Source organism: Triticum dicoccoides, chromosome 3A (genome assembly GCF_002162155.2).
Source record: "Triticum dicoccoides isolate Atlit2015 ecotype Zavitan chromosome 3A, WEW_v2.0, whole genome shotgun sequence".
NCBI classification, from domain to species: Eukaryota; Viridiplantae; Streptophyta; class Magnoliopsida; order Poales; family Poaceae; genus Triticum; species Triticum dicoccoides.
Genome location: NC_041384.1, coordinates 110,690,645 through 110,706,016, shown reverse-complemented (window position 1 = coordinate 110,706,016; position 15,372 = coordinate 110,690,645). Strand labels below are relative to the sequence as shown.

At 46.6% G+C, this 15,372-nt stretch overlaps 1 protein-coding gene across 2 annotated transcripts; it reads left to right on the top strand.

The window, feature by feature from the left end:
• Nucleotides 1-244: 244 nt before the first annotated feature.
• On the top strand, nucleotides 245-4,716 carry LOC119267450 (probable RNA-dependent RNA polymerase 4). Of its 2 annotated transcripts, XM_037548834.1 has the most exons (5): nucleotides 252-361; nucleotides 1,353-1,501; nucleotides 2,662-2,809; nucleotides 3,973-4,148; nucleotides 4,282-4,716. In XM_037548834.1, the coding sequence occupies exons 2-5, from the start codon at nucleotides 1,376-1,378 to the stop codon at nucleotides 4,549-4,551; spliced, it is 720 nt and encodes a 239-aa protein (XP_037404731.1). In that variant the 5' UTR covers nucleotides 252-361; nucleotides 1,353-1,375; the 3' UTR covers nucleotides 4,552-4,716. The 2 variants fall into 2 exon arrangements, with proteins under 2 accessions (XP_037404730.1, XP_037404731.1); XM_037548833.1 differs by having other exon boundaries at nucleotides 245-1,501.
• The last annotated feature ends 10,656 nt before the right edge of the window (nucleotides 4,717-15,372 follow it).

Below are 15,372 nucleotides of genomic sequence, written 5' to 3'. Positions count from 1 at the left end.
ATTTCTTTCGACAGAACATACAGCCCACTTGCAGTTCACGTCTTATTGTCTTAGGCATCAGAGAGTCCGACTTGAGGGAGAGTGCTGAAGTATAAATGTTGAGCTTTTGGGTGGTGCATGATACTCAATACATTTGGCACCAAATTGTTTTGGACTTTTGGTATGACATCATACTCTGTGCAGAATTGTAACTATCATTAAAATGACCTTTTCAGTTACTGAAGTACTTCAAACCATCGGAACCATGGGATCCAAGAAGCCCTTTAAGGAAGGCTAAACAAGAGAAGCCTCAGGATTATGATGAATCCAAGCTAGAACACATTTTATTCCGTGAATTTTTTAGAACTAGGTTTACACCAAGGTATTATTTACTCGTAATCCTTAATTTTTTTGCATGGGCACTTAACTCTGCTATTTCTGTTATGCATCTAAGCCCGCAGAGCGTCTTGGCATTGAAAGGCCATTGAAATTTTGAGGCGTCATAATTTAAGGCCAAAATACCTAAAATGTATTGTTCGAGTTACCTAAACTGTATTTTTAATATACAATGGTTGTCTCATTTACCAAGTCTGGACATAAACTGACAGGATCCAGGTCTTGTGGTGAAGATCGTACAAATCGACATGTGTACATCTATAATGAAGTCAATTATGATTAATAAGTGTTGAAGTGTATATGTGGATTACCTAGCCCTTTCCATTAGTTCGGACTTTTGGTTGCGTTGGCTAGTGCATGAAGCTTAACATGGTATCACAGCCTAAGGTTTTGTGTTCAAGTCCTGGTTTTCGCAGTTTATTCAAAAATTGCTGCCGCCCCCTCTTATGTCCACGTATAGGCCTCTTGAGCCATACCTCTGAGTCTATTCACGTGTTGACTTCCCGCGTCACATGTGAGAGGGGGTGTTGAAGTGTATACATGGATTGCCTAGCCCTTTCTATCAGTTCAGACTTATGGTTGCGTTGGCTAGTGCATGAAGCTTAACAATAAGATTCTACCACATATTGATTATACCTTCTTGGACCAAGATCATTGTTATTAAGAACTTTACATCATAATCATACATTAAGTTCTAGTTATAGATAAATTTATTAAGAGAAAAGGAACAATGTTGACATATGCTACCGTTTCAAAATATTATGTCCTATATTTACAGTGTCCAGTAAAAAAAGTATTGGTTATTTATTTACAGATAACATCACATATATTTTGATATTACATCTGCTCAGCATGTAGTAATTTCCTAGTTTTGCCATGACCATTTTGTAGACCCTGTATTATATATGAGCTATGCAAGTTATGTGGACTAACGTTGTTTGAGATTTTTCCTTCCTTCAGTTATGTGCTGGGTGCAGCTGCAGATTGTTGGCTGGTATATATGGATCGGCTACTGACATGTGAAGTTCAAGAAGACAAAAAAGAATGGGAGTCGATAAAGGCTAAGATGCTTGAATTGGTTGACATTTACTATGAGGCTCTGGATGCCCCGAAAAGTGGGAACAAGGTTTGAAATCCTGTGTTGATACACTATAGTTACTGTGATTTTTACTGTTCACCTGCTGGTATGGGATTAAACATCCAAAAACGTTATGTGTTATGGAATTAGTGGTGATGAGTTAGTAAGGATGGACTTTAATTGTGTTCCAGTGCAATTATTTCTTTAGTTGAGTACTTGAGTCGGGATATAAGGAAATTGATCAAAGCCCTCTATAAAAAAGGTAGCTAGTATTTGGGATTAAGAAAAAGAATGTAACAACCCTCCCTTCCAGTTGCTAATCCCTATCCTCTATAATTTTTTAACCCCTACTACTGCTACCCTTCTTCACAACCATGATATGAACTCGTGGATGATGTATGGTAGAAAAATTCGATATAAATACTACTTCCGTCCTGGTTTATTGGTCCTCTTCTTTTTTTGTGTCAAAATTTGACCATACATTTAACTGACAAAAGGTCAATGCATGTCATAAAAAATTATATCGTTGGATTCGCATTTGAACATAGTTTCCAATGATACTATTTTTTGTGACATGCATTAACATTTTGTTAATTAAATCGTTGGTCAAAATTGGATACAAACTACTAAGGGGACCAATAAACCAGGACAGAGGTAGTACTGTGCAATGCGTATGATGATGACGTATCTGTACATGTGGCCCAGGGGGGTCTGGAACACACCTATCCTGTCGTAACAGGGAAAGACTTGGCATGGATATGTCATGTTCCTTATGGATTTGGCACTTAAACCAACTATAAGGAGATTTTCCCTTAGTTGGCTCCATCTAAGCCCAATCAAATCAAAGAAAGATCACAGCTTACTCTTCTAAGAGAAGACGTCTATATAAAGGACCCAGAGGCCTATGCAGGAGGTATCTTACAATGACAACTCAACTCAAATCACAACACAACACAAAGTTAATCAAACACCGATGCAATTTACTAGTGTACTTTTAGCTAATATTGGTGACTGGATATGTGATGTAGAGTGACGGTGTAGGTTACATAAAAAACCTGCATACAGTGGATGATTCTTTGTATGCTTTCATCACCAGGACGTTAACCGTCTTTCTTAATAGTTTCATTTTGATTTGCAACAAAATGTATATTACATACTCTACATTGTACTTCAGCTAAACATTCTTTCTTCATCCATCTTCCAAATAGATCACTATGCCTCGTCATCTGAAGGTTGAAGTATATCCGCACTTTATGGAAGGGAAAGGGTTTACACCTCCCTACATTTCCACATCAGTGCTGGGCAAAATCTATGATTTAGCAAAGTCGCATCAGCCTGAAGCAGTTCACCCAATCAGTAAGTTGATATTTCTAGTTGGTTTCTCTATATAACCTCTTATTTAGCTAGCATATATGTTTCTCATTTGAAACTGATTTTTACTGATCATGTGTTATATATGTACAATCTGCAACGGTTGCAGAGGAAAAAATGTGGAACTTATAGTACAATTATATAATCGCACAGTAGCCAGACTAGGGGCATTTGTGCTGAGCTGATAGCTTTTGAGAGATTATATGTAATTTTATAATGTCTGTTCACCATTAGTTCCTTGATTTGCTAGAAAATCAAATTTAGGCTCAATCAACTGGCAACACGATAGTGGAATCTTTGGGCCGTTGTGATGCATGTCTGATGTGTTCCGATGATATTAATTTTTACCTAACTAGGTTTGGTGGTTGCCAGTTTCCAGTATACAGCTGACCTCTCTTTTGCTCCTACGTGCCTTGGTTGCACTGAATTTGCAAGTGCTGAAAGTATCTCTGTCAAGCAATTAGGCAGTTTCAAGCAGAGATGAATCCTGGTCATCAGGCCACTATGAGTTATGGAAATTCTGGATTTAGCATAACACCATTGCTGACGTAGTTTGATGCATTACAATAGGACTATCGAGGATAAGTAGTGACCAGGCAGGCGTTTTGCAAACTTCTGTATAGGCTGTAGGGTGAAGATGCGCACCTCTGGGCTTTCAGTAGTGCTGTGCTGGGGCAGAAACTCACCCGAGTCCAGGTATGCGGAGTAGAGAGAATAGGGAGAAGATCTCTTTCATGGTAATTCTTGGTTAGTACATGCATAGAAAAAAATATCATTAAAGTTGCATAGTTTGTTATACAGCTACAACAGTTAGATATCTCTATCTGATTAATTCACAGCGGTGGGAATCCGATGGTTTTAGTCCCTATCCATTAGTTTCTAGGCTGTTTATGCATTTCCAGTTGTGTCTGTTTGGGTGAGAAAGATGCACCCTAGCCATGGCTGTGCTAGGAGTTAAGCTGGGAACATAAATTAATAAAGCTTATAATCTGGTTAGGAATAAGGTAAGATCATTTAGCACTTTCATGCCAACTATCATCAGCAATGTGGTAAAATTTTAGACTCTGATACTCCATAAGTTTTGTATATATACACTCTATCATCATGCCGTTCGTCTTGTTGGCCGTCTCCATTCTGTTCTTCTTCAGATATAACTCCACTGACATGCTTCACCGAGGAAGTAGTAGCCGAAGAACGCAACACGTGGGGTCTCCGTTACGACGAGTATCGGAGAGCGAGCACATTGCTATTGGACAGTAATCGCCCAATCTCTAAAGAAGAGAAGAAGGCGAGGTTCCGGGAGCTGGACCAAAAATACAAGCAGGTAAAGCGTGGACCAGTCCACTGCTGGCTAACAAACTCGTGAGAACATCATATGCATTTTTTTTTTCGCGAGATGAGAACATCATATGCATTCCCTGACTGGCTCGTGAGAACTGGGTTGGGCTGCAATGCAGATGCTGTACGACGCGGCGGAGCTGGAAGAGAGCCAGAAGCACCCGTTCGCCGTCTACAGGGAGGCCTGCGCGATCTACCAGCTGGTGTACGAGCACGCGGCGCGGTGCCGGTGCGACGACGAAGGGAGGCGTGTCGAGAGGTGCGGCTTCGCGTGGAGGGTCGCCGGCCGCGCGCTGTGCGAGTTCTACGTGATCAAGCGCCGCGGCGACAGGGTGGTCGCCGACATGCAGGTCCTCCGCGACGCCTTCAGGAAGGATCGCGGTGCGTAGCATAGCATGCATGCAGCCATATAGCGCTAGGCAGAGTATAGCTCTAACTGCATATCTGATTATCTATGTATGTACAGTACGTAGTAGTAGCAGCAGTGTGGGGTACGCGTACAGACCTGTGTACAAGTTTGAATTGCTGATGTGATGCATGTGTATTTATGTGTACATGCGTGTAGTTAAAGACGTTCTTCTCTAGACGGAGAGCATGTCCTCTGCCTGGGTAACCCTTCCGCGAAAACGGAGCCTGTCTCTCAACAGCAGTTGGCCGTCCATGTTGCTCTCTAGGATACGCCCGGAAAGGTTATACGTAGAAAAAAGCGCCCGCCCTGTTTACTATTCGGAACACTAAGCAAATATTCCAGAGTCATCTCACCCGCCCTGTTTGACTCGAGTGCCTTCATTATTTCATCATGATACCCCAACAGTTTCCAAACTTCCGTGGCCATCGGGCATTCAAACAGTAGGTGTTGAATAGTTTCTGGACCTAATTTGCAGGAAGGACATTCGGCCTTGATTTTAACACGTAGATCAGCTAATATCGTACAACAGGGAATGACACTCTATACCACTCTCCATATGGAAATTTTGATTTTCGATGGGCACTGGAGGCTCCATAAAAAACCCCACTTCGTATTTGGTGATGATGAGCTACTACTAGTAGTAGCATGTAGATTATTCCCAAAGTGGTGCTCCCAAACAGCATCATAGGCGGACTGAACCACGAAAGCTCCTGTTTTTGACAAATTTCAAGCCAAGAAATCTGACACCTCATGTACAGGTAGAGGAATTGCAAGTATTCTTTGAGCATCAACATGGCAAGAAGTCTGATTCACCAAATCTGTATCCCAATCTCCAGAAGAGGGATCAATGACGTCTGAAACGCGGGATAGAAGTTGACTACCTCTACTCTCAAATCTCTTTTTTTTGTCCATCACCCACTCTCCAAAACATTATACTCTATCATGTATAAAAAGGGGCTTAAGCCCCGCTTTATATATAAAGCAACGATACAACCCGGTACAAACTCACGCCACCATAACACACGCGCAAACCCAAGGCAGTATACATAGGCGCTGAGCGCAGCAACACCACCCCCAGCACTACAAGAGCAACCGGGGTCCTCAGTTGTGAACACGCCACCGCGAAGAGATGAAGCCGCATATGACGAACTGTAGGCTTCAAGGCGGTGCCTTCAGAAAGGGAACGACACCGGAATGCCGCCACCGCCTGACCCAAGGGTCAGAGTTTCCCCTAGAGAAACACGACGGACAGTGAGGGCCGCGACGACGCCCTCAAAAAGGGAACGAGCTTCGCCGCCGCCGGTCCGTCAGAAGATAGAACAGGTTTTCATCCCGACCAACACTCACCGCCACCGAACGCCACACCCTGTCTACCATGTCGCCCACACGGACATGGTCACCGGGCATCACTAAGCCACGGGCTCTGCCCATGAGCACCACACTACCACCACCAGGGTCGTCGCCCCGGCATCCAAGACCTTGACACCACGTCACCCGAGATCCGCCACTACCCCAACCAAAGAGACGAGTGAAAAGGCCCCCCTTTCACACCACTGGGAGGCCCCCAGCGCCGAGACCCAAAAGGCCGGCAAAAACTAGCCTCCATCAACCCGTCTACTGCACCGGGCCCGAGACAAGCTCGGTCCTGCTGTCGGGCATGAGACGAGTACGGTCTCGCAGCACCGGGCGCGAGACGAGCAATGGACCGCAGTCGGGAGAGGGTCGGCCCTTCGATGAAGGTAGTGCCCGGACGATGACGAGAGGCATCGAAGGACGACACAAGCCGCTCACCGACGGCCCGACACCGGAGAAGTCCAACTGCCGCCGCGGAATGACCCACACCGCCGCCATGAGCCACCACCACGCCGAGGCAGCCCACATCCACGTGGGACCCCGAGGGGCAGCCCCAAGCCGCCCTACAACAACTGCGTCGCGCCGTCGAAGTCGCAACCCACCCCCGGCCATAGACTCACAGTGCCCCCGCCACCCCAAAGGAGCGGCCTGGCCGCCAGCCGCCCAGCCACTGCCTTAGCTAGGTCGCCGCCGCTACCCACGCCCGCCGCCGCCCGACCACTCGGATCTGGGCTAGGGGAACCAGATCCGCCGCCAGCGAGTCCCCCAACCATGGAACCCCGGGAGTCGCCTCAGGGAGGGGGAGCACCACCACCGGGGTGTCAGGCCACCGGGGGAGGGGCAGGGCCCGGGGAGGGCCCGACGACCCACGTCGTCGATGCGGAAGGTCGCGCCCCGCGGCGTACACCTCCAGCGCACGGGAGAAAGTTGCCTCGCCGCCGCCTACGCCACGCGGCCTTTGGCCGATGACGCCACCGGCGACGGCAAGGGGAGGGAGGCCGGGGCATGGGAGAAGAGGCGGCGCTAGGGTTGGCTTCCGGAGTCGCCCGCAGGAGCGACTCGGAAGCGGAAATATTTTTTCCATGCCATCTTCTTTGATCAAGAAGCCTTCTTTTTCAATTGAACGTTCATAAGATCATCCTCAGGATAATATTTTGCTTTGAGAATTAATGCACACAAGGAGTCAGCATTATCAATGAGCCACCATGCCTGTTTTGCCAGTAGTGCAAGGTTAAAATAGTGAATACCCAGAAACCTATGCCTCATTTTTTTCTTTTTTCTTAGGTATACACATTTTCCACCATTCAAATCTTTCTTTTGTGTGATGCATCATCACTCCACCAAAAATGAGATATCACATCCGTGATTCCTTTGCAATTTTTCTTAGGAATTTTAAAGACAGGCATCGCGTAGGTTGGTATGGCATGTGCAACAGATTTAATAAGCGCTTCGTTACCAGCTGAAGACAACATTTTTCTTTCCATCCTGTGAGCCTCAGGATCAACCGATCAATCAAGTATTGAAAACAATCGCTTGTATGCAAACCTTAGCTGGCAACCCCAAGTATTTATAGTTAATAGCCTCCGTCATGATATTAAGTATAGAGCAAACCTGAGTGTAACGCCCCGGATGTAACCTGCCATATTTGTACTCCAACTCTTGCCATTTTTGGCGTTAAGTTATGAGATTCCTTCGTGGTTGGGTTTTGTCTTCATTTTGCATTTTGTCCATGTCATGCATTCCATATCATATCATCATGTGCATCTCATTTGCATACGTGTTCGTCTCATGCATCCGAGCATTTTCCCCGTTGTCCGTTTTGCAATCCGACACTCCTACGTCCTTCGGCGCCCCCTTTTGTCTCTTTTCATGAGCGGGTGTTAAACTTTCTTGAAATGGACCGAGATTTGCCAAGCGGCCTTGGTACACCACCGGTAGACCGCCTGTCAAGTTTTGTGCCATTTGGAGTCCGTTTGATACTCCAACGGTTATCCGGGGAACCGTAAAGGCCTCGTGTGTGTTGCAGCCCAACACCCCTCCAAAATGGTCCAATAACCCTTCCAAACCCCTTCCGTGTCCTCCGCCGTCGGATCACGATCGCGTGGCCGAAAACTACACCTTTTTTGGCTCCCACCTCCTTCTAGGTATAAATATGTGCAACCCTCTTTAAATCCCGGACGAAACCCTAGCCTTCTTCCACCCCGCGCCGCCGGACACGTCCGCGTTCGCTGGTCGCGTCCACCAGCCACCTCACCTGATCCAATCCGGTGCTGCCACGTCGCCTCCACTGTCGCTGGAGCCAACTGTGCCTCGCCACGTCGCCTCCGCGCCCGCGCCCACTTCGCCGCACCCGCGCCGGCCCACCGAAGCCCGCCGCAGGCCCTCCCAGCCCGCGCACCCGAGCCGCCGCTCGCCGCCCGCTTGGCTCACCGCCTCGCGCTCCGCTCGCCGCCTCTCCCGCCGGCGCGCTCCGACGCCCCGCTCGTCGGCCACCGCCGTTCGTTGGCGCGCAGCCGCCTCGCCCCGACGCCGTCTCCGCCACGCCGCCCCGATGCTAGTTGGTTTATTTGGTGGAAGATCATATGTTCAGATCCTATATGCATATTAATACCCCTCTGATTATGAATATGATTATGCTTTGTGAGTAGTTACGTTTGTTCCTGAGGACATGGGAGTAGTCTTGCTATTAGTAGTCATATGAATTCGGTATTCGTTCGATATTTTGATGAGAAGTATGTTGTCTCTCCTCTAGTGGTGTTATGTGAACGTCGACTACATGACACTTCATCATTATTTGGGCCTAGAGGAAGACATTGGGAAGTAATAAGTAGATGATGGGTTGCTAGAGTGCCAGAAGCTTAAACCCTAGTTTATGCGTTGCTTCGTAAGGGGCTGATTTGGATCCATATGTTTCATGCTATGGTTATGTGACGCCTGGATAATTAAGCTACAGTAATTCTCTGCTAATGATGCCACGTCACTTCGATTACTATCGCTAATCTCGTGTTAGTTCGAAACCGATTCAAATTCAAATTCAATTAAAGGCAAATAATAAAAGTTTTCAAATATTAAAACCAAATTGTTCGAGTTATGCCAAATAATTTATAGGTGATTATGGTGAAGCACCCATACTTTTATACAACGTTTAAATGCTATAAGATAACTAAAATAGTAGCAAAAACTTTTAATTAAATGCTTTTAAATAATAAATAATTACACAACTATTTTAGATTAGGTAGCTAGTTAATGTGGCAGTGGCATATTTGGTAACATCAAATTAGGTGCCATTTTGGTATTTTGCTAAATCAAAAATAAAAGAAAACTAAGCTAAAACAGAAAGGAAATAAAATAAACAAAAGAAAAAGAAAATACAAAACTAGAAAAACAAAACTACCAAAAAAAGAGAAGGAGAAAGCGAACACCCCTTGGCCCAACTGGGCCATGGCCCAGCCGGCCACCCCCTGGCCTATAGGCCACCCCCACACCCCGGAAACCCTAACCCGTAACCCCCACTCTCCCCACTTCCCGATCCACGTCTCCCCTCACCACCACCCGATCTGGATCGGTGGATCGGGGGAGCAACCCCGATCGATCCCCTCCTTCCCTCTCCTCATCCCAGCCCGACCTGGGCGCTGCGCCGCCCCCGACGTCTCTGCTCGCGGTCACCCGAGCCTCGCCGCCCGAGGACCGCGCTGCCTCGTCCTCATCATCGCGCCATCCCCGTCTCCTCTCAACGTCAAGCGCGGCCACGCTCGAGGACCCCAGCCGCTTCTCGCGACATCCTCTGCTCGTGGGAGGACCATTGCGTCGCCGGCCTCCCAGAACGCCACCCCGACCCCCTCGTCATGAGCTCCCGCGCCCCGCTTTCCTTTTCCCCTGTCCCGATGCCGTGCGCACTCACCCGCTTGACCCCGCGTGCCCGCCATCGCCTGGCCGCACCTTCCACGTCGTTGCCCGCCGCCGACTGCCGCAGTTGCCCACCGCTGTGGGCGCCCGTCGCCCCGACGCGCGCGCCCGATGCCTCGCTCTTCTCCTAATGCTTCTGCCGCTGCTGCTCGTTTCTTCCTCCGTCGTGCGGCGCTAACCACCCGGTGCTGCTCCCTGTCCGCGTGCGCGCCGTGGCCGCGCCCGGCTGCGCTAGGGTCGAGCCTGCTCTCGCCCGGCCGCGGCAGCGCCACCCATCACGGCCTAGCGTTTCCCTCCGCGGCCATGGCCGAGCCCCTGCCGGGGCTGTTTTGTGCGGTGACATGATTAGGGGGATAATCTCCCATTAGTACCTAACCACCCCACCTTTACTTAATGACACTGGGCCCCATTGGTAAACTAAATAGTTAATTGAACATGTTAAGACTATAGTCAATGACAGGTGGACCTGACTGTCTAATTAAAAGAATTAAAATCATCTAGAAAATATAAAGTCAATGACAGGCGGGACCCATGTCTACTGTTCATTGTTTGACCAGTCAATGTTGACTTGGTCAAACTGGGTCTCTGGCCCCACCTGTTAGCCTAATGAGCATTCTTCTGGGTACACTCTGTGTACCCCTAGCAATTTAACAATTGTATTTTCGAATTAAATTAAATTCAGGAATTTTCAGAAAATGAATTAAATCTTTAAAAATTAATATAAAATAATCTGTAACTCGGATGAAAATACTTTGTACATGAAAGTTGCTCAGAACGACGAGACGAATCCGAATACGCAGCTCGTTCATCCGCCACACATCCCTAGCATAGCAAACATGTAACTTTCCCCCTCCGTTTCATCTGTCCGAAAATGCGAAACATTGGGAATACTTCCCGGATGTTTCCCCCCTTTGCCGGTATCGCCTATCCCTACGTTAGGTCACCCCTAGCACAATGTGTTGCCGCATCTTGCTTTGTGTACATTGATTGCTCTGTTATTTATTGTGTTCCCCCTCTGTTACTTCTTTCCGATAGACTCCGAGACTGCTGCCGATATCCGTGTGTTCGGCTACATTGAAGATGACCCCTCCTTCTTGCCAGAGCAACCAGGCAAGCCCCTCCCTTGATCACCAGATATCGCCTACTCTTCTCTCTACTGCTTGCATTAGAGTAGTGTAGCATGTTACTGCTTTCCGTTAATCCTATTCTGATGCATAGCCTGTCATTGTTGCTACAACTGTTGATACCTTACCTGCAATCCTACATGCTTAGTATAGGATGCTAGTTTATCATCAGTGGCCCTACATTCTTGTCCGTATGCCATGCTATACTATCGGGCCGTGATCACTTCGGGAGGTGATCACGGGTATATACTATATACTTTATATACATGACACAGGTGGAGACTAAAGTCGGGTCAGCTCGTTGAGTACCGGCAAGTGATTCTGATTAGGGGGCTGAAAGGACAGGTGGCTCCATCCCGGTAGAGGTGGGCCTGGGTTCCTGACAACCCCCCACTGTTACTTTGTGGTGGAGCGACAGGGCAGGTTGAGACCATCTAGGAGAGAGGTGGGCCTGGCTCGGGTCGGCGTTCGCGGTTATTTCAAGATAACACGCTTAACGAGATCTTGATATTTGATCTGAGTCTGGCCACTGGCCTATACGCACTAACCATCTACGCGGGGACAGTTATGGGCACTCGACGTCGTGGTATCAGCCGAAGCCTTAGTGACGTCAGCGACTTAGCGGCGCGCGCCGGATTGGACCGCGTAACACAACTTCCTTTGTAATGGAGGTTGGTAGGTCTGCTCTCCAGCCGCCCTCGCAACGTGCAGGTGTGCAACGGGCGATGGGCCCAGACCCCTGCGCCATAGGATTTAGACCGGCGTGCTGACCTCTCTGTTGTGCCTAGGTAGGGCTGCGACGTGTTGATCTTCCGAGGCCGGGCATGACCCAGAAAAGTGTGTCCGGACAAAGGGGATCGAGCGTGTTGGGAAATGTGGTGCACCCCTGCAGAGAAGTTGATCTATTCGAATAGCCGTGTCCCTTGGTAAAAGGACGACCCGGAGTTGTACCTTGACCTTATGACAACTAGAACCGAATACTTAATAAAACACACCCTTCCAAGTGCCAGATACAACCGGTGATCGCTGTCTCACAGGGCGACGAAGGGAGGATCATCAGTTAGGATTATGCTACACGATGCTACTTGGTGAACTTACCATCTACTCTCTTCTTCTGCAGCAAGATGGAGGTTACCAGAAGCGTAGTCTTCGATTGGACTAGTTATCCCCCTCTTATTCCGGCTTTCTGCAGTTCAGTCCACATATGATACCCCTTTTCCATTTGATACCAATTCATACATATGTAGTGTAGCTCCTTGCTTGCGAGTACTTTGGATGAGTACTCACGGTTTCTTTGCTCCCCCTTTTCCCCCTTTCGTACCCGGTTGTTGCGACCAGATGATGGAGTCCAGGAGCTAGAGGATCCCGAGGATGATTCTACGTGGAGTTCGACTTCGAGGAGTAGTTAGGAGGTCCCAGGCAGGAGGCCTCGCCTTTTCGATCGTTCCTACTTTTGTGCTAGCCTTCTTAAGGCAAACTTGTTTAACTTATGTCTGTACTCAGATATTGTTGCTTCCACTGACTCTTGAGCCTTCGAGCATTTGTATTCGAGCCTTCGAGGCCCCTGGCTTGTAATATAAAGCTTGTATTATTTTAATTTGTGTCTAGAGTTGTGTTGTGATATCTTCCCGTGAGTTCCTGATCTTGGTTGTACACATTTGGGGCGTCACAAGTTGGTATCAGAGCCGACTGCCTATAGGAATCCCCCTTCCAAACTCCTTGGACAAAGTTGAGTCTGGACTTTACAAAACTTTTACTAACATGGCTGTGTGGCCCATGGGCCCACGTCACCATTGGGTGGTATTAGGATCTTTTATTCCTCGTCTATACTCTGGGATTCTAATCTCTCTTCTATTCGGGTTAAATGATTTTGCTGAAATCTAACTCTAGGTTCTTGTTACCACTTCCAGCCGGAGAGCCCCTTCATTACAGATGATCGACCGCTTCAACAGAAGATTCTGACAATACTCTCCGATGTTTCCCTGAGACCCTTGTGCCCTTCTCCGTTGCAATTCCATACCACCGATAAATCCCTATGGAAAGCTACATACACTTGTCGTCCATAACTTCATTCCCAGTTGATCTTGTTATTACAAGATACCTCTGAAATCCCCTCTATTGTTCCGAGAATATTTTGTGCCTACTGCCTTGCAGTTCCTTGCCACCTGGATACCCCTACAGATAATTTCTCGCCCTTATCGAGTATCTGATCATCCCCAGTTGTTCATGTGTTTCACGATTGTCATCGAAATACTATTCGATCCTCCAAAATTTCTCAGTAGCTTATTGCTCTACAATACTTGTCTGCTTGCATTATGGATGCTTTCCATATGTCTGGCAATATTTGTTAGTATCCTTAGACACCGTGATTTTAATCCTATTGATTCAACATGAGTGCGAATGCACGCAATCGTCAGTTGATCCTTTTAAATTATCTTTCCGGCTCCGACGTCATTTTAAACATGAGCTGGATCTCGGCCAATCAAATTGTCGTCGATTGTGCCCCTAAGTCTATTCAACTTATCCATCCTTGATCAGAGCGTCTACTTCTGATCCTTCGATTTGGAATCATAATTCCTTTGCATTTAAGCTTCGAATTATTTAGATGATTCCATAACCTGTTGCCTTTGCATTCTTTCTTCTTCTGGTTGAGTACATATGCTCATATCAGATCCCTTATGGGCCACCAGATCCTTTGTTGAATGATATCCGACAACGTCCTTCATATTCAATAACCTTGTGAGCCTTTCCTTGGATACATAATGCCTTTGGTAAATTGTATCCTCTGCTTTCTCAACCATGCCTTGCTTTCGAGCTTGAGTTATTTACTTCTGCAGTTTGTGGTATATGTTCCTAAGATGCCCCGATGGGTTGAACCAACGCCTTCCCTAATCTCTGTGAACCCGAAATATTTCATGGGTCATACTTATCTGGTATTGCACCAGGTAAAACTTTCAACAACTAATGTCATTTTCTAAATACAAGGAGGTGAATGGAAGGTTATGCATTGAGGAAGTGGGAGTCGACCTTGAACCTTTGTGTTCATGCCCATGGACACGATGTAGATCCTATCATGGAAGCTTCTTGTAACAATAACTAATTCCTTGATATAATATCTTTAGTATCGGTGAATTGATCCTTTGCAATCGTGGTTCCGACCATATGTTCTTCTTTGATCCCATTTCTTGGGCAAGTTTAAGCACTTGTCTTCTGTGGATCAATACACCTATCCAACCTTTACTTTGATCTTTCGTCGAGTATTACACCCTGGTATCTCGAGATCATCACGGGACTGCATAACTTCTTATGAGTTCTCCATCAAGTATTACATTCTCACTGATTCCAATTTTTCACGGGCTTTGAGTTATTAAGCACTCAAAGACACCGATAACTGAACCGAGTCCGCACTATGGTTCAACAACTTTTAGTAATCTTCTTTACTTACGAGTTTGTACTCGATCACGTCATTCCTAGCCTGTTCGGCTATATCTTTATCGTGATGATTTTAACTATGCTACTTGGTCCTCATTCCCGGAGCACCACTTTTGATGATGAGCTAAGCTTACGTCGATCTTCCTCGCCATATCATTACGCCTCGAACAGCAAGCTTGATTCCAATCTTTTGCTTCGTCAGTCCTTTTGTTTGATGTAGTCGCTGTTCGGTTACCTCTCGACAAAATTTGTCATGATCATCGTCAACATTTTGACTCCTTCCAGGATATCAATCTAATTCATGATGATAAGTGACATCCTCATCCCTTGGTAATTAGAGTTACCATCGGCAACATTATTACCTTCCTTTCATCACAAACTTGATCATGTTATGAAGCTCCTTGCTAACCAGCTTATGTTATGTTCTACCTTGGAGTATTACCATCTTTTATGTCCAGGATATTGTGAGAATTGCTCCACCTCTTGAGAATTCTTGATATAGTAATACTTCTCGCCATCTCCATTCTTTTTCTGATCCCTGTGTTGTTTCTAACCTGAATACCGACAATTGAACTACGATGCGTGAATTCAAAACTTCTACCAACCCTATTGTTTTGAAGTGAATGGCCGATAGTTTCATTATCGAATCACCATTCTAACTTTGATCCTCCTACTTGGTCCATATTTCCAGGTGCATTTCGTTCAATATTTAATGGTGGAAATCCATCCTTTGGAAATCTTGATGAATTTTCGCTGAGTCCATCAGCCACCTCCTCATCCTCTCCTTGGTTTAATGATGAACTCTTGTTTCGGAACTCGCTTCCATAGTTCATTTCTCGATGATCTTACATTGTCATCTCGTCAATTTGTGTTGCACCTTTTCTTCTCAGGCGTCCCGAGTCTGAGGTATCCTGGCACTAATCAGTTTTGAATCTCGGTCAGATATGATGGCTGGGACATATTTCCAAGAGTTATAACATTGATCT

What these genes read in the sequence shown, in the direction of transcription:
- LOC119267450 (XM_037548833.1), top strand. Translation starts at nt 1,376, where the DNA reads ATGGATCGGCTACTGACATGTGAAGTTCAAGAAGACAAAAAAGAATGG. An exon ending in TGAAGCAGTTCACCCAATCA is followed by an intron (nt 2,810 to 3,972) that starts GTAAGTTGATAT and finishes GTTCTTCTTCAG; the next exon opens with ATATAACTCCACTGACATGC. An exon ending in TGGACCAAAAATACAAGCAG is followed by an intron (nt 4,149 to 4,281) that starts GTAAAGCGTGGA and finishes GCTGCAATGCAG; the next exon opens with ATGCTGTACGACGCGGCGGA.